The sequence below is a fragment of the Notolepis coatsorum genome (genome assembly GCF_963971535.1).
Source record: "Notolepis coatsorum genome assembly, chromosome: 6".
NCBI classification, from domain to species: Eukaryota; Metazoa; Chordata; class Actinopteri; order Aulopiformes; family Paralepididae; genus Notolepis; species Notolepis coatsorum.
In genome coordinates this window covers 89285808-89304139 of record NC_140170.1, presented here as the reverse complement: position 1 = coordinate 89304139, position 18332 = coordinate 89285808, and the positions used below count along the sequence as shown (strand labels likewise).

Below are 18332 nucleotides of genomic sequence, written 5' to 3'. Positions count from 1 at the left end.
GGCTCCCTCACATTATCTTCTCAGCACTGAGTGTTACTGACCTGAAGCTGTATTTTCTCCTAGGAGAAACCATGAAGCATGAGAAAGACGGAGAGAGAGATAGAGAGAGAGAGAGAGAGAGAGACAACAGACAGCAGACACATCAATACACCGCCGATAGACACAACACAGCAAGCAGCAGCAGTGCCCTGACAGAGGAACAGAGGAGGCAGACTGGTGCTACAGGGGTCATACAGTGCCAGACTCAACAGATAAAGAATGTGAGCAGAGCAGGCTGGGAGCAAGAAGTTAGGGATAGGGAACTTAAGGAGACAAAATAACAATCATTACTGGGAATCTGGAAACCTGCATGGGGAACTCGGCTCGCAGGCGGTTAAGACTCGTAAACGGTGGTTCTTAAATACACTTATAGCTACTAATTCCATGTTGAAATATGTGCGTCTGTAGACAGACGCGGTTTTAGCGGAATTGCGTTGCTAGGGGAACAGCTTGAACCCAAGTGTATTTCCTGACAACGTTGATAACAAACACTGCAACAGGAAATAAACTTGGGTCCATTTGTTGTCAAGCTGAAACAGCCTATATTGCTCTTAGACCTAATGTTTAGTTTTCTTTTAAACGTTGTACATTTGTATGGTTCAGTTTGTTATTAAAAAGGTATTAGAACTATGGCTGCCCCTCCCTCTTAGTACATTAATTTATAACTTTTTTCCTATTGCTAGGTTTATTGAGTCGTTCCTCATCTTCATTGGGGAAAGTCTGGGGGTTGCCACTTGCATATGTGGATTTTATTGTTCCGTTTTATTGTTTTTGTTCTGGATCTATTGTGATGTTTCTTCTTGACCCGTAAAGCCCATGGGGGCAATTCCATGTGATTTCGGGCTATACAAATACATTTGATTCAATTATTTGTATATATTTTTTTAACTTTTCTTTCATGCTGAATGATTAATTTCCGAAACATCCTTGGTAAGCACAATATTTAAACAGGTCCCTCTCCATTTTACAGAGTTGTCGATTAAATCAACCAATCGATTAGTTGACAAGAGTCCTATGACTATTAGTCCACTGAGGACAGCACTGCAATACGCTTCAGGTCCTAGAATGTAAGACAATAAGTTAATGTTTCAGGGACGGACCGGACTTTTAAGAGCAGGATATATTAGGTCTGCCTTGCGGTGATGAATCGCTACAATAAAGGGTCCAATATATTAAAAAGTGTGACGCAGTGATGACACTCCCTGAGCAGGACAGAATGCATTAACGGAGTTCAGCCTCTGGTCTGTTCACTTCAACAGATGGATGGAAGGACAAACACAGACCAGACGCTGCTGTCTGGACAGCACCGGAGCCATCACTCACCGTGTGTGCGTGTGCGTGTGCGTGTGCGCGCGTGTGTGTGTGTTCAGATCAACAAGTGTCTGCGAATACATACCGTGTGCCTGTATGTGTTCATAGTACGGATCAGATAGGTTTATCAAAAAATGTAAATGTTTATCTGTACTTTAGATCGATGGATGGATGCGTGTGTGTGTGTGTGTGTGTGTGTGTGTGTGTGTGTGTGTGCATTGCAGAGAGACAAACAGATGTTAGTTCATTCTTACGTGTTGTTGACAATCTGTAGCCGGTCGCCTTTCTTGAAGGTCAAATCGGATGCAGTCCGTGACTCATAGTCATACAGTGCCACAAATGTAGTGACGCCACCTACAAGACACACACATATACACACACACACACGTTTAGGGAACAATGTATTTTAAGGCTGTGGTACTTCCCCCTCAATGTTTGACAATAACGTCTATAATATAGTTTAACTTCCTAATAGAGGCCTCTAGGCTAGTAACAAACTCCATTCTCTCTTAACATTATACTGTAGCGCACTCGTAAATCTAAACAAATAACACAATTTGCCAGGGCCTAATGAGAAATATTGACTGGTTCAGACTGGTGTCGCCCAATCGCCCGTGAAGGACAAAGTAATTGCATCTATATGGGTTTCCATTTCATCTGTGTGTGTGTGTGTAGTTTCTTTTTTATCCATACCATTTAATGAGCCTGTGATTTAAACCTGGGAATGCTCTCTGTAACCAATTATTGATCAGCGCATTAGGTGTATGCGTGTGTGTGTGTGTGGGGGGGGGGGGGGCAGAACCATTGCCACCACAAATCTCTCTTGACAATGTTACATTACATTAACCTAACCATCTAGAGACTAGACATGTTAGATATAGACATGTAGCTTCATGTCTTGAGTGAGACAATAGTCTGCGACAGGGCCTTTTAGTCAATGGTAACGCCTTATTACAAGGCCTGCAAGATAATTTTTGCTTCAACAATGAACCTTAAAGCTCAACCCATACCCATACAAGCTCAGCACATACAAAACCTCCTAATGTGTGGCAGGGTGGCACAGCGGTTAGCACTGTTCGCCTCGCAGCAAGAAGGTCCTGGATTCGAGGGGCGTGGAAGGCCTTTCTGATTCTGGCCGTGTTTGCATGGATTTCCTCCACTGCTCCACTGGTTTCCACTGCTCCTAACTAGTTCCTAACCGGTTGGGATTGGGTTAAATGCAGAGGACGAATTTCGGTATGTAAAATAAAGCTTGATAACTAAAGATATTCTAGATGTGAAATTAATGTGAATTAGCCTGGGGCAAGTTCTGCACTCTGCATGAAAAGGAAAAATTGAACCGAGGACAACCAATTTTATTTTTTTTTCTTTTTTTTTTTTTTTTATCTCTCCCATCCTTCAACTGCTTGTTCCAAAAAAAATACTTGAATTATTCTCATTCAACAATAATTCTTCATTTAAATGGAATACATTTTCCCACAGCCACAGTCAAGTCACATATCAGATAAATCCCACTCTCTTAAAATAAATGTATTCTGCAATTCTCTCCAATGCCTGTCGCACACCAGCTACTCCAGTCCCCTCCCCACCACATCATCACCTACCCGCCAGGGGTCCCCTGTGTGGGGACGTGATGGTGCCCATGTGGTCCACGCCTCCGAACAGAGCCAGCTCCGGCGTGTTGGTGGGAGCGTGCTGGTGCTGGTACTGCCCGTGCTGCCCCTGGTGCTGCCCCTGGTGCTGCCCTCTCCGGCCTGTCCCCACCGCGGGGCTCCTGTTGGGGGTCTGGGTCTGCTGGGCGGGGCCCAGGTGGTGGAGGTGCCCGTTGTCCGAGCCCGCGCCGATGGTGCCGTCTAGACTCATGGAGCGCTGGCCCGGCTCCTTGGGCTTGCTCTTGCCAGCCCCCATCTGCAGGAGCGATACGGGAGTTCAGTTTACCGTGTTAATTCCGTAACATCGGCGATATGACTCTTGGTTTCAGGTTGACTCGCCCCGGATCAGTCGGTAGGTGTAGAGATGAGTCAGAAAGGTGCGTCTATTCTCTTTTCACGAGATGGACTTAATCGTAAAATCGCTATCATTTGTGTATGATATGATTGAAAGGAAGGGAGGTCTGTATAATGGCTCTTCCAGTCCACTCTGATAACATTCAGAAGCTACTGATTCACACACCTCTGATTCAGTCGGTTAAACTGCAGTAAGAACAGGAACTCGGTCTGATCCTTTCCATTCATTCTCTCCCTCTCTCTCCCCCCAACAGAACCCCCCTCTCTAACTGCTTACTGTGTGAGCTCCCATTCATACCGGCCCCGCTATCCCTCCACACTGACTATCCTTGGAGCTCGTCCAGCTTCAGTTGGAGCCATTCAGAATGCAAATACTCTGAGAAAGCAGAACACCTTGAAACAGTCCACACACACACATGTACACACACACGCATGCACGCACACAAAGACACACACGGAGGGCTTGTAAATTCAAGGTAATCCAATCTGTTGATTCAGTCTGCTCTGAATCAATAAGGACCTAGTAGGAAAATAAGATTGCAAATGAAGCGAAGAGTGGGTTGCAGGGAAACCTTGAAGGTGAGCATTAGCACTGATGTTGGCTGACAAGGACAAGAACCAATGCCTTCTGCCAATTATATCCTTTGATCCTCCTTCCTACGCCGACGCTGAATACCCCCATTATAAGCGTGGATAATGGCAATAACCAATTTAGCTTCACCGAACTACAACAGACAAACCAAACAAACGGTCAACGAATCGATCCGAGTGTATACATGTTCGGACAAGCCGATGCACCCATGCACAGACAGTAGTAGCGTGTAGTAGTCATACAAATTCCCAAAGCTTCCTTTCGGTCACTCACAGGTGATTCACAGTGAGACTGGTGATTCCAGGCCAGCTGGTACAGGGGGCGGAGAGTCACTCACACACACGGGCTGGTATCGTTCTTTTGTGAATGGTGGTCTTCTCTGCTCCAGAGAGAATGTATGTCCTGCATGCGTGTGTGTGTGTGTGTGTGTGTGTGTGTGTGTGTGAGCAGCTGTTCCTCAGTTCCTGAGAACAGAGGCTTTGACACACACTAACGCCCACCCACGCGTGTGTGTGTGTGTGTGTGTGTGTGTATGTCTCTCACATCCTTTTTCCAGTGTGTATGTGTGTGTGTGTGTGTGTGTGTGTGTGTGTGTGACAGACGGGGCACAGTGTGTGACTAAACAGAGATAGTGAGGAAGGAACTGGGAATGGTTATAAAAATAACATGTAGGTGGGTGTCGCATATATAGTGCACGGACAGCTGTGGCTTAGTGGGTGGTGTGTACGTGTGTAATATGCAAGTATAACACAATTACACAGGTATAGGAATTCTTATATATAACAGCAGGATCCCGCTGTGTAGGTGGATTGGTATGTGTAACAGGGACTATAACCCACTGTGCGTAAACTGTGTGTGTAACTGTGTGCATGCGGGTGCACATGAGTATGTGACTGTGTGTTCAAGTAACTTCAAACAAACGTGTATGATCACATAAGCTTTGATTTCCCCCCCCCCCCCCCCCCCCCAGTGTGTGTGTGTGCATGTGCATGTGCGTGTGTGTGTGTGTGTGTGGGGGGGGGGTAACGTTACAACGTATTGTTGGGGAAAATGTGTATGAGGTGGACTAGTTTAATATAGGTCAACTAGCAGTGCTGAAAGACGTCTGGCTGACGTTCTTAAAACAACTTGGACAGAGGGACATTTCAGTACGGCACATTGTGTGCTGGTAATCTTATCTTGTTCTTTTCTCTCTTTCATACATACACAGCACACACACACAGACACAGGCACAGCACACACACACACGGACACGCACATACAATACACATACGTCTGTACGCAGACGCACGCACACACAGACACACATACACACACACACACACACATCTCACTCTCTACATCATATCGTGTGTGGATATCATATCTTGCTTATCTCTCTTCATGTTCTCTCTCTCCGATGTTAAATCTACGTATCATCTTAATGTACGTCATGTCAGATCTGACATGATGTGATACGTCATCATATCTGTCATGGGGGGGCAGGACTGAGAGGGGATTTAGGGACAGGCAAAGGGATGGAGGGGAGAGTGTTTTTTGTTCAAGCCGTGGTGATCCTCTTTGACCCATAGCCCTTGCTGTTAAAGAACTTCTTTTCTTAAATAAATTACCTATTTGTTACAATTGGAAATATCGTCTCCTGCTGTGTTAAACAACCTTTCCACAACATTTGGTGACCCTTGACCTGTAGACCGCCCTGCCGGGCCCCCTCACACGGCCAGCTCCGGACCTCTCCTGTAGAAATTCTGCCGGTTGTCGACACCAAGGTAAGCGTTGGGCTTATTATTATAAATATCCGTCAGAGTTTCTGCGGGAGGGAAAAGTTGAGCTGACTGTGTTGACGAGGTCTGGGAAGGACGGCTAAAACGAACACGGTGAGGTGTTTTACACTGGGGCGACTCCTTTTTTAACAAGTGGCGGCCACTAATCAATTTTAAATTGCATGTTTTCGACCTCTGGTCAAAATTTTTCTCAAACCTCTTCAAACCTCTTCAAAACCTCTCCCCGACCGCTTTCACATAACTGTTCCTGTGTCCTCTGTAGATAAGACTCTCAACATTTTTAAAACAAAAAACTGCTGAAGATAGCTCATTCTGGGCTCTCTCTCTCTCTCTCTCTCTCTCTCTCTCTCTCTCTCTCTCTCTCTCTCTCTCTCTCTCTCTCTCTCCTGACATACACACACAAACACACACACATTCCTGTGTCCCGGTAGACAGCGGGTTGTGTCACACACACACACATACACAGTCACACACACACACACACAATCACACATACAATACACACACACACACACACACAATCACACATACAATACACACACACACACACACACACACAAACAAACACACACAGACACACACACATACAATACACACACACACACAAACACACACACACACCGACACACACACACACAGTCACACACATACACACACACCGAGTTGTAGTAGCGTAGTAGTTGTAGATCTAGGTTAACTGTTGTTCCTGGAGTGGTAGTTGTAGAGAGAGTAGTAGTTGTAGATCTAGGTTAACTGTTGTTCCTGGAGTGGTAGTTGTAGAGAGAGTAGTAGTTGTAGAGAGATCTAGGTTAACTGTTGTTCCTGGAGTGGTAGTTGTAGAGAGAGTAGTAGTTTGTAGAGAGATCTAGGTTAACTGTTGTTCCTGGAGTGGTAGTTGTAGAGAGAGTAGTAGTCGTAGAGAGATCTAGGTTAACTGTTGTTCCTGGAGTGGTAGTTGTAGAGAGAGTAGTAGTTGTAGATCTAGGTTAACTGTTGTTCCTGGAGTGGTAGTTGTAGAGTAGGAGATCTAGGTTAACTGTTGTTCCTGGAGTGGTAGTTGTAGGGAGTAGAGTAGATCTAGGTTAACTGTTGTTCCTGGAGTGGTAGTTGTAGAGAGTAGAGTAGGAGATCTAGGTTAACTGTTGTTCCTGGAGTGGTAGTTGTAGATCTAGGTTAACTGTTGTTCCTGGAGTGGTAGTTGTAGGGAGTAGAGTAGATCTAGGTTAACTGTTGTTCCTGGAGTGGTAGTTGTAGAGAGTAGATCTAGGTTAACTGTTGTTCCTGGAGTGGTAGTTGTAGAGTAGTAGGTAGTTGTAGAGTAGTAGTAGCTGAAGTACAACCACACACACACACACACAACACAATAAACACATATACACACTAAACAACGATGCATACAGCAGAGGACATACTGTTGGACACCAACCCGTTGATAAAGAACCTAATTCTCAAGGTTGGTGTCCGTTGGCAGAGGCGTACAAAGGCCGGGGACACAAAATGGCCTTCCGGAGGTACTTTTGATCTCGACATATGCGAAGAGATGAATGTAATGATTCGTAACCACAAGCCAGGCGATAACAGCAAAAAGAGGTTGAAAAAGAGGACAGAAGAGTTGGGGGTAATGAAGCTCTACGCCCAGAAGGGGAGAGCATACAGGCAGGAAGCTTTAGCGCTAAATCAGAGAGAGACGGATATAGGGAAACCAACATCCCCACCTTATGTCACGCAATTGCCGGTGAACATGTGCTATGTGAACAAAATACTGAAGGAGTGGAGAGGTGAGCTAGGACACAACCCAGAAATTGACCCGTTGCAGAGAGCGATGTTTAGAGAAAGTGTGATGAGAGGGCTTCCAGAGGTGGTTAAGATTAGACTGGAAGACGTGGTGGGGTTAATGGACATGACTTATCCTTTGTTCTGTGCACATGTAACACATAGTGTGGAGAAGCAAAGGGCTCAGGAGCAGAAAGTCAGGGATCAGGATAGAAATGACTCAAGGAAGTTAACTCAGCAACAACTGCAGCCCCAAAGGAGGTTGCAGGCAGTAATGGTGTCATCTGCTACCTCTCCACCCATGCAGGACCAGGGACCCCCGCCTGCACCTCAGGTAGTGAGAAGCTATGGCTATAGTTCACAGAACCAGGCGTTCAGGCGGCAGGCAGGGAATGGGCAATCAGGCCCACGGTTTACACAGGGACCGGGGAACGAACAACAGTTTCCCCGTTTCCACTGTTGGAACTGCGGCATGCAGGGACACAGGGAAATGAGATGTAGGCAACCATACCGTCCCGGCTCGGAGTATGGAAGACCCGTGCGCCAGGGGGAGTCACAAGGGCCCCACGACCAGGGGGAGACAGGAGGGCCCCGAAACCAGGGGGGTAATCACTAGGGGTGCCCAGAGAATGCGACGGGGGGAAATCAAATGATTGTGGTTTCCAAGGGAGCTGAGCAAGAACCTATTCTGCAGGTCCTAGTGGAGGGCAAATTAACAGAGATGATGGCAGACACTGGAGCAGGTTTTTCCTGCATAAAGCAAAAATACGCCGCTCACTTACCCCAGTCTGGACAGTATGTTCGGACGGTCGGATTCTTGGGGAAAAACAACCGATAGCATATTACTCTAGAGCTCTTTCGCCGGTAGAGCAGGGTCTGCCACCTTGTTATCAGGCCCTGGCCGCCGCACATTTGATGTATGAGAAGGCAACGGCCGTGACAATGGGATATGACATTTGCATTTGGACACATCACAAATTGGCAAACTTGATTGAAAGAGGCAAATTTGTTCTGACCAGCCAACGGCAACAGGCTTACATGAGGCTCCTGCAGTACTCGGACGTTACGATAAAAACATGCCACGGCAGTAACCCGGCGGATCTGGTACCACTCCCGAGCGAGGGTCAACCGCATGAGTGTGAGGTGGAGGTACAGGCTTTCGTGAAACTCCGTCCTGATTTGGGAGTCGACCCGCTCGCGATAGCAGAACTCTCACTTTTTGTGGATGGGTCCTGCTATCGGGAGGGGGAAAATTTAAGGTCAGGATACGCCGTCTTACAGTGCAAACCTAACGGAGAAACACTAACAAGAAAGGCCGAACAATGCATGCAACCATGTTCGGCCCAGCTTGCAGAACTAATAGCACTAACAGAAGCATGCATAATAGCTAAAGATCGCACGGTTAACATCTTTACAGATTCTGCGTATGCGCATGGCGTATGCCACCTATTCGCGGCCATTTGGAAGGCAAGAGGCTTTAAGAAATCGGACGGCTCACCGATCCTTCACCACAAGCAGGTTGTGGCGCTTATTCAGGCTGTAAAGTTGCCCAAAAGCATTGCTATCGTAAAGTGCCAGGCACACAGAAAAGACCTGTCCTTTGTGACGACGGGAAACAACGCGGCGGACGAGGCCGCGAAGGCGGCGGCTGCGGTGCCGTCCACGGCTGTTCTGATGTTGGCGGTTGAACTGACGACTGAGGTAACTGAGGATAATTTGAGTGATCTTCAGGACTCAGCCACGCAGGCCGAGAAACAGTCGTGGACGGAGAGGGGGGCTGTAAGGGGGGCAGATGGTCTGTGGAGGAGTCATAACGGTTTGATAGTCGCCTCCATCGATCTTCTGTCCTTAGTGATACCTGAGGCTCATGGTGTTGATCACTGTGGAAGAGCAGAGACCCTGAAACGAATCACGAAAATGGGATTTTGGTCCCCAAAGCTTCAGGCACAAATTGACGTTACACTAGCCAGGTGTTTAACATGCTTACAGGGCAATGTGCGCAAAGGAGTACCGACAGTGGCGGCTTACACACCCCTCCCTGAGGGACCATTCAGACATCTGATTATGGACTATACAGACATGATAACGCCAGTGCAGGGCAAACGATACCTCCTGGTAGTAGAGGACTGCTTTAGTCGCTGGATTGAGGCCATTCCATCTAAACACAAGAACGCGGACACAGTGATCAAGTTCCTGTGTCGCGAGGTCATTCCGAGATTTGGAATTCCCACGATATTACAAAGCGATAATGGCCGCGAGTTCATCGACAAGGTGGTTAAAGGGCTGATGCAGAAATTAGGTATAAGACAGCGCCTTTCCTGTGTCTATAGTCCCGGGTCGCAGGGGAAGGTGGAAAGGGCCAATCTGGTCATTAAAAACAAACCGTTGAAAATCTGTATGCAAACTAAGCTTAACTGGATTGATGCTTTGCCACTTGCTCTGATGGCTATTAGAAGCAGCGTAAACCGCCAAACACAGCTAACACCGCATGAAATGCTTACAGGCCGCAGCATGCCAGCACCGCCATTTAGACACCTGGCTAGGGGCCCGGCATTAGATATTTTTGAGCAAGATCTGAAAAAATATCTTCAGCAAGTGACTAAAATACATGAAGCTGTGTTTCGACAGGAGCAGAGAAAGGAGAGAAAGGGGGAAAAGGAGGCGGAGAAGGAAGCCACCAAACCGAGACTGATCCCTGGGGACTTGGTCTTCGTAAAGGTCCACAAGAGAAAGTGGTCATCACCCCGGAGAGAGGGCCCGTACGAGGTGATCCGATCGACTGGAACGGCAGTCCAAGTCAAGGGATCAGCGACCTGGTTCCACTTCAATCACTGCATAAAGGCCAGCGGCGATCTCTTGGGGGATACAATCGATCGCAGTTATGCAGAACCCGACATGGAGGGTCCGAGACGGCAACTGGAAGGTGCAGTGCCTGCTGATGCTCCCGCAGATGTTGGCAGCAGTGTGCGGACGGTCGGCCGGGCACAACGACGTCATTAAGAACCGTCACGGTCGACCCGTCCTTGAGGATGACGGGTTTGAGTGGGTAGGAGTCCCACGGGGTCCCGCTCAGGCTCAAGTACCAGCAGACTTTCATGACCAGGCTCAGAATCAGGCGCCCCTTTTCCCTCCATCGAGGAAGGGGGGGAGAAGATAAGACTACAACCAAACGGGGTGTTTCCCGTAGGACCGCAAGGGCATGTTTTTGATTTTGACCATTCCCCCGTTACAGGCGGGGATACTTACCATTATAATAACGAGCATCGGGTTGTGGGGGTAGATAGGAGAGTTGAGCCTGTCCCGAACCAATCACAGGGGACAGGGGTGAGGGGAAAAAGGGAGGTCAAGGACACTGAGTCGGAAGAGGTGGGGGGACAGGATATGTTCCAGAGGACAGCCGGAACGTTGAGGGACTCAGTGGGCTCACTCTGGGCCAGGTTGAGGGGTTTGCTTCCTTCCGGGGAACAAGATGGGGGCGACTATGACTATGACGAGGAAGACCCGGAGGCTGACCCGATGTATAGGGCGGCTTTAGGGAATGAGTGGTTTAAGTGGGTCCAGTACACGAGCGCGCAGAATCAGATAGAGGATTGTTATGTCTGCTCCAAGGCACGTCCGGATAGGCTGCTGGTGAAGGGCACGAAGTTCAGTTGGGCTCAGTGTGACAGGGACGCAGAGGCATGGGAGGGGCCCCATAATAGTCGCCCTTGGTGCGAGGCAGAGTGTTTGGGGTTTCTCGGCTCTAGTCGTTTTTTGGCGGCAGGAAACGTCACGGATTTCAAGGATGTCACTATGCGGGAACGGTGTAGGAAATTGGATGTACGTGTGCAGGGGGTAGCGACGGGGTTGCCAATACCCAGAGGTGTCAAACTATGGCTGACCAAGGATTTCGAGTGCTTGCAAAAGGAGGGGACCCGGGATGTAGGGGAGGTGGCAGAGGGGCGGTGCACTACTATTTGGAGCATCACGACTAACTGTACGAAAGAAGGAAAGTGTGGACACGGGGTCGTGTTAAAGGGAGTGGATACCAACCCACGGCCTGTAGCTTGCCCTTTTCATGTCCAGGATATGGCACTGGCGGACCAATACTGGCTCTGCGGCGGTAGGAGGTTGAGGAATACACTTCCTTTAGATTGGTCAGGTAGATGTGCCCGGGTTCAGGCGATCATGCCAATGGTGGTCCTACCATTATCAGTGACGGAAGGACCTTCTGAGTCTCCTATCTCTCGAACGAAGCGTAGCTACAAGGCAGACCCAAGGGTGTATCTGGACAGCATAGGACAGCCAAGGGGCATTCCAGCCGAGTTCATGGCTAAGAATGAGATTGCGGCAGGGTTTGAGTCTATTCTGCCATGGATATCGGTCAATAAGAACACCGGGTGGATCAACTATTTGTTTTACAATCAGCAGCGGTATCTCAATTACACCGAGGAGGCGTTGGATGCAATGGGGGACCAGATGCACGCGACCAGTACGGTGGCGTGGCAGAATAGACAGGCTCTGAACTGGTTAATGGCGGAGAAGGGTGGAGTCTGTTCCATGTTTGGACAGTACTGCTGCACATTCATTCCGACGAATGTGGGGCCAGGGGGAAAGTTCTCCGAGGCCATGGCTAAGCTGAAGGATTTGAGGGAGGAGTTGAGGGGGAATTCTGGCCGGAATGAAGAATGGTGGGGGAGTGGGGTGTTGGAAAGATTGGGACAGTGGGGAAGCATAGTGATGCAGACGGGGATATCCATCGGGGTGGCAGGGTTGATATTGGTTCTCCTTTTCTGTTGTGGTATGCCTCTCTTGGGTAGGCTGGTAACTTCACACGTAACGAGCCAAATGCTGATGGTGGGACAGAAAGAGATTGAGCCACAAATCGGGCCATATCCTCAGCTTTATGCTGCCTTAGAGGGAGACGAGGGGATAGAGGATTAGGGGTATGGTGAGGTAGGGACATTTTCTTTTTGTTGGTTCTTTCCTTTAAGAGTGACGGGGGATGGTCTGAGTGCAGTTTTGTTGGTTTATTCCTTTAACTAGGAATTTTAGTCTGATTTTCTAATGATCCTTCGGCATAGAGATTGCAACCATTGAAAATCATTGCATTGTTTTTATTTTTTTATTATTTTTTGTTTATTTTACTTGTGGTCCTGGTCAAACCGGAATGGGAAGGGGCATCGGCAGAGTGTCGGTTCTGAGCCTGAGGAAGCATTGAGAAGAAGTGGTCGGGGGATCGGTTCTGGGGACTGGAGGGACAAAGGGGGGGGCTAACGCAGTGGGCAAGATGGGCACCTCCCGTCGAAGATGGGGGGACACGTGGTGAGGTCGGTACCAGCGCCTCCCGTCCAGGCATGGGGACATGCTTCTACGAGGACTGGAGGTGTGGCGTGGTGGTTGCTGTATTGGCAAAATGTGACTTTTGGCAATACGGTGAGGAGACTATGGCGTGGGCATGGAAGGGGGGCTGAGCGATGGACACTGGGACTCAATGTTATGGAAGAGACAATGTCATTTTTTTGGGAGGGATGTTCTATGTTTAGTTCTGACGGTCAACTTCTCCTTTCCCTGATGAGAGTCGCGGTTTCCGGCCGGAACTGTGGCTCATTTGGTAAGCGGTGGAGGTTGGGGGGATTTGTCTGTCAGGTTAGGATTATAAATTGGGGTATTTTTTTTGATGTTTTATTATTACTCTTGTTTTGAGCGGTTTTGTGTTTATTGTGAGAACGGTAGTCAGCCTTTGTTGGTCCGTTAGGGGTCCAGTGAATGAAGTAAGGTTTCTTGTTTAGTTAGACGTTCACATTTTCTTGGTTATATGATTTGGGTGGGACTAGGGATAGCCCCAAATGGGGGAATGTTGGGGAAAATGTGTATGAGGTGGACTAGTTTAATATAGGTCAACTAGCAGTGCTGAAAGACGTCTGGCTGACGTTCTTAAAACAACTTGGACAGAGGGACATTTCAGTACGGCACATTGTGTGCTGGTAATCTTATCTTGTTCTTTTCTCTCTTTCATACATACACAGCACACAGACACAGGCACAGCACACACACACAGACACACGGACACGCACATACACAATACACACATACAATACACATACGTCTGTACGCAGACGCACGCACACACAGACACACACACACACACACACATCTCACTCTCTACATCATATCGTGTGTGGATATCATATCTTGCTTATCTCTCTTCATGTTCTCTCTCTCCGATGTTAAATCTACGTATCATCTTAATGTACGTCATGTCAGATCTGACATGATGTGATACGTCATCATATCTGTCATGGGGGGGCAGGACTGAGAGGGGATTTAGGGACAGGCAAAGGGATGGAGGGGAGAGTGTTTTTTGTTCAAGCCGTGGTGATCCTCTTTGACCCATAGCCCTTGCTGTTAAAGAACTTCTTTTCTTAAATAAATTACCTATTTGTTACAATTGGAAATATCGTCTCCTGCTGTGTTAAACAACCTTTCCACAACAGTATCCCATGGTGCAACACTGCCGAGTCACACAGGGATAGACCCCGGAGGCCTTCAGAGGAAAGATGGGTCGATGTGAGAATGGCATATGGCTCGATTAGGCCTATAGAGTAATGCACTCTCAGTTTGGCTGGGGCTGCCCGGTGGTGGTGCCTGAAGCTACAGCTATGGGAACAGAACCACACGCTTTTCTCAGGACAGAGGTATGTGGGTCGGGTTGGGCCAACCTACAGTGTGATAGGTACTGTGACTTGGTTAAAGCCACTAGTCTTAAAACGAAATGTAAACACATGCAAGTCCAACCACCAATTTACATTTATAAAAAGAAATTCACATTAACCCTTTCTCTGCCACGCTTATATCAATCAATGTTTGATCACTGCCAGCTCTATTTTGTCTATGGAGATGTTCACCTACTTTGCAGGGCTATAACTTTTTTAATTGTATTACTAAATTGACATTACTATGGCCCATTCAACATTGATTAGCTATTGTTCAGGGTGTAGGAACGTTTTACTTTTTAATTCACACATTCATACTAAAATACCGTCCAGAGTATAAATATGTTTTTATCGTTTTCTGCAGTAATTCATAGAACGTGAGTTATAGCCATTTATGCATATATTAGATCATCAAATGCAGTTTGATAGCGATTGACGCCAGATAAAAAATTTCAATTGTACAAGGTCCTAAACGTCATGACTCATCATCTGCTGGTGACCGGAGGGGTGGGGGGTCGTTTATAATTCAATGACCGACGTTAAATGATTTATGTAGTATGGGTGATATATTGATCAGAGCAGTTTGTATCGAAAATGGTAAAGAAAAACGCTGAAACTCACCCGAGTCTCCTCGTAGCGTTGGGCGATGAGAGTGGAGCAAAAAGTTCGCTATTATGGGATGTTGATCTAGATGAACCATTTCCGGGTTGTATAATAATTAGGGCTGTCAGTTTATCGCGTTAATTAGATTAATTAATTACACAGCAAATTATCGCGTTATGAAAATTAACTCAAAATGAAAAAAAAAAAACGTTTTTTTTTTTTTTTTTTTTTTAATAACATTTTTTTTTTTATCTCATTCATTCCATAAGAACGTAGAATACACATTACAGACTTTTTTTTATATGGTCCATTTGCATGTTCTTGGTATCTGATTCTAGGGACATCTATGGATCTCAGGGAATGTATTCCCAGTGTCAGAAATACTGTGTCTGTTACTAGGCTTGAGTAAATTGTAATGAACCAAATGAGAATATAAATAAAAACATTTTTTTATCTTTGACTGTGAATAACACTATGCTCAAATTGACCAGACCTGAAAAATCTAAGCAAATTAATAGATGAAAGATGATTAAACAGAAGGTTTTGTAGATACAGTACTGAATTCTGCCATCTGGACACATGCAATTTGAAATATGATTATAGAATATAGAATATCAGGCATAAAATGGTTATGCGATTAAAATGCGATTAATTAGATTAATTAATTACAAATCCTGTAATTAATTAGATTAATTTTTTTAATCGCCTGACAGCACTAATAATAATATATACGTCCAAATAACGTTGTTTATTGAGTTAAGTTTCAAGTTTCTTTAATAGTTGTCATACAGAAGTACAGAATACTTTTGTACAAAATGCTTCTTACTGTTGCGCTCCAGAGACTGTGCAAGACAAGATAAGTATGAAATAAAATAACATAGTAAAATTAGAAGTAAAAAAATGAGGTCACAGTGTTCAGTTTAGACATATGTACAATGTTCGATGCAGAATAGACGTAGTTACCATACAATATACAATACTGTGCAATACTGTGCAGTTATGGCAACCGATCGATTATCCAGTGTGTCAAGATGGAGTCCCGGGAGAGATCGCGAGTGGCGGACGGAATAGGGGGGGGACACCAAGCACTTCCGGCCCCACTTACCCACTTCTGGTTTGGCGATCGGCCACCAGGTGGCGATATTGAACCGTTGGAGAGTTGAGTGGAGATCCCTGTCAAGGATCAGTCTGTGAAATATGATTACCATGACAGATTTTTGAAATATTGATCTCAAAGACGCTGTAAAACGTCATTGGCAGATTATGCATGGCGAGGAATGACGTCTTAACACGTCATTGGCGATTAACACTTTGCCGCCCAACCATGAGTTAACTCGGGTTTCGGTGCCATGCGTTGAGGACCAGAGCCACGAGTTAACTCGTGGCAAGTTGTTATTGTTTTATTCCATATTAATAAACGGCTCAAGATCCCCGATCGACTCTGCAGATTTACCCGCCTCCTTGAAATCGGCGACATGCAATACCGGCCAGATCCTCTTAGGGGCACCATCGCTCCACTGCAGTATCATTGTGGGAGAGTGGATAATTTCTTTTTTACTGTCTATGGGCGTTTCATATGAGCCTGGATCCCAAGCGAACATCCTCCATCATTGATCACGGTTCGAAGCACAGATTTCAGCCTGGAATAATGGGATTTATGATCAGCCAATGGACATATCGATCTACCAGATGCCGATGAATAATGGGGAAATGCTGCCGGCGATCACATGGGCTGACGGTAGGACACTCTTCGCCCAAATTACAGCCAGATTGGACATTGTTGTAAAACGCAAGCGCAGTGAATGTGGCTACTTGAACGCACACTGTATTGCTAATCAATAATACTAATCGGCGTCCCCCGCTGCCCCCATTTCATCCATAGATGCTCTGTAATAGTCTGGATGCTAAGCAGTTTGTTTTATTTCATTCGTATATTATATACAACAGAAATGCCATTCGATATAACGTGACTAGCCTTTAGCCCTATAAATAGCTTTCCAGAAAAAATACGAGACGAAAACTGCGATAAAGCTTATATTCACGACGCTATAAGGCACGGTTATAGCACTCAAGTGACAATGAGAATGGACAGATAGCAATACTATAAAGTATATATATAGCTATCCAAAAGTACATCGGTTTGTTTACAAAGCGTTGTCCTCCAGCCACATATTAGATGGCGAGGGCCGGTCGTCAATGTGTTAAAGGGTTAATGAACATTTATATGTAAACATGCCAGATTGTAGCTATAAGCAATAATAACTAAACAAAACAACAAACAAAAGTTAGGAATGGAAACACGTTTTCATTATCTAGATGATTTGACTGTGCTGTTAACACAAGGTCAAACACTAGACAACGGGTCAATAAGAGTTTTTGAAAATTGTATTTGCTATATTTTGTGGCTGTAAAATGTTTGTTTATGTCGATGTTTGGTAACACAGGAGCAATACTGACTTTTACTCTGATTGGGTGAAGAATGTTCCATAAATCTTTTTATTTTTATAATACATTTAATTATTTTCCATCTACAAGTCAAACCCTTAAGGAATATGAACAGACTATACCCTACATTCGTATGCAACCTAGAATCTGTTGATGTACCATATATTTTAGATGGAATATCCCTTTAAGCATCTCTTGTCAACATCATTCATTCAAGGCCTTGCCACCTTTTCGCTCTGGATGATCACTGAGTTACTTTGCTGTTGTGTTGTGTGTCTGAGGTGTTCTTATGTTCTCTGTCTGTCCGTCTGCCTGGTTCCCCGTCTCCATTGTCCTGTCCATTTATTCGTATAATATTTATCCATTTATTCATGTGTATACGATATGCAGGGCCGCTTCAGGGGGTGTGCGAGCAGTGCGGTCGCACAGGGCCTCGCGGGAAGGGGGGCCTCGCAAAATTATTATTTATTTTTTTGAATTTTTTGCGAGGCTCCCCTTCCCGCGAGGCCCTTTTTCATCACAGACCTAAAATCTAGTTTTGCTTACATGCTTATATATTTCACATTAGACACGTTTGTAGAATAGTGTTCCGGGCTCTGCAGATCGATCTCTCTCTCTCTCTCTCTCCAGTTGACTGTATCATGCCCAGCCTCGGGCAGCGCTGTTATTTAAGAATATGTTGACTGTATGAAAGAAAAAAATAACCTTTAGGGGGGGGGGCTCGCGTTTAAATCTCGCACAGGGCCTTGCATTTCTCCCAGGCGGCCCTGACGATATGTGTATATTTATTCGCCCCGGATACAAATCCATTTATTCGTATCCGGGGCACAGCCCCCCCCGGGCTGCTCCCCGGACCGATGTAAAAATTGGCTGGGGGGTGCATTATAAATTAATATATCATATCATATCATCCTCTTCCACAACCCAATTACAGGGAGGTTTACTCAAGTCTTGTTACTTCAGCGTGACCTTTGCTTCGACTTGACCTCAAAGCGCAAAACACCTTTTAACCGCTGGCCGGAGACAGAAGTGCTTCCAGAACAGCAAGCTTTTCTCAAGGTCTCCCCCAAGGCCCGAGGTGACCTCT

General features: G+C 46.2%; 1 protein-coding gene across 2 annotated transcripts in view; it reads right to left on the bottom strand.

Moving 5' to 3' along the window:
* Positions 1-18332, bottom strand: part of LOC311230997 (proto-oncogene tyrosine-protein kinase Src-like) — a 62672-nt gene that overhangs the window by 35135 nt on the left and 9205 nt on the right. Inside the window, exons 2-4 of one of the 2 annotated variants that reach the window (XM_084317463.1) lie at positions 2955-3258; positions 1605-1704; positions 42-59 (exon numbers count right to left, since the gene is read on the bottom strand). In XM_084317463.1, the coding sequence (XP_084173589.1) occupies positions 42-59; positions 1605-1704; positions 2955-3258 (422 nt within the window). The remainder of the gene's footprint in view (positions 1-41; positions 60-1604; positions 1705-2954; positions 3259-18332) is intronic. The other variant, XM_084317464.1, reaches the window with a different exon arrangement.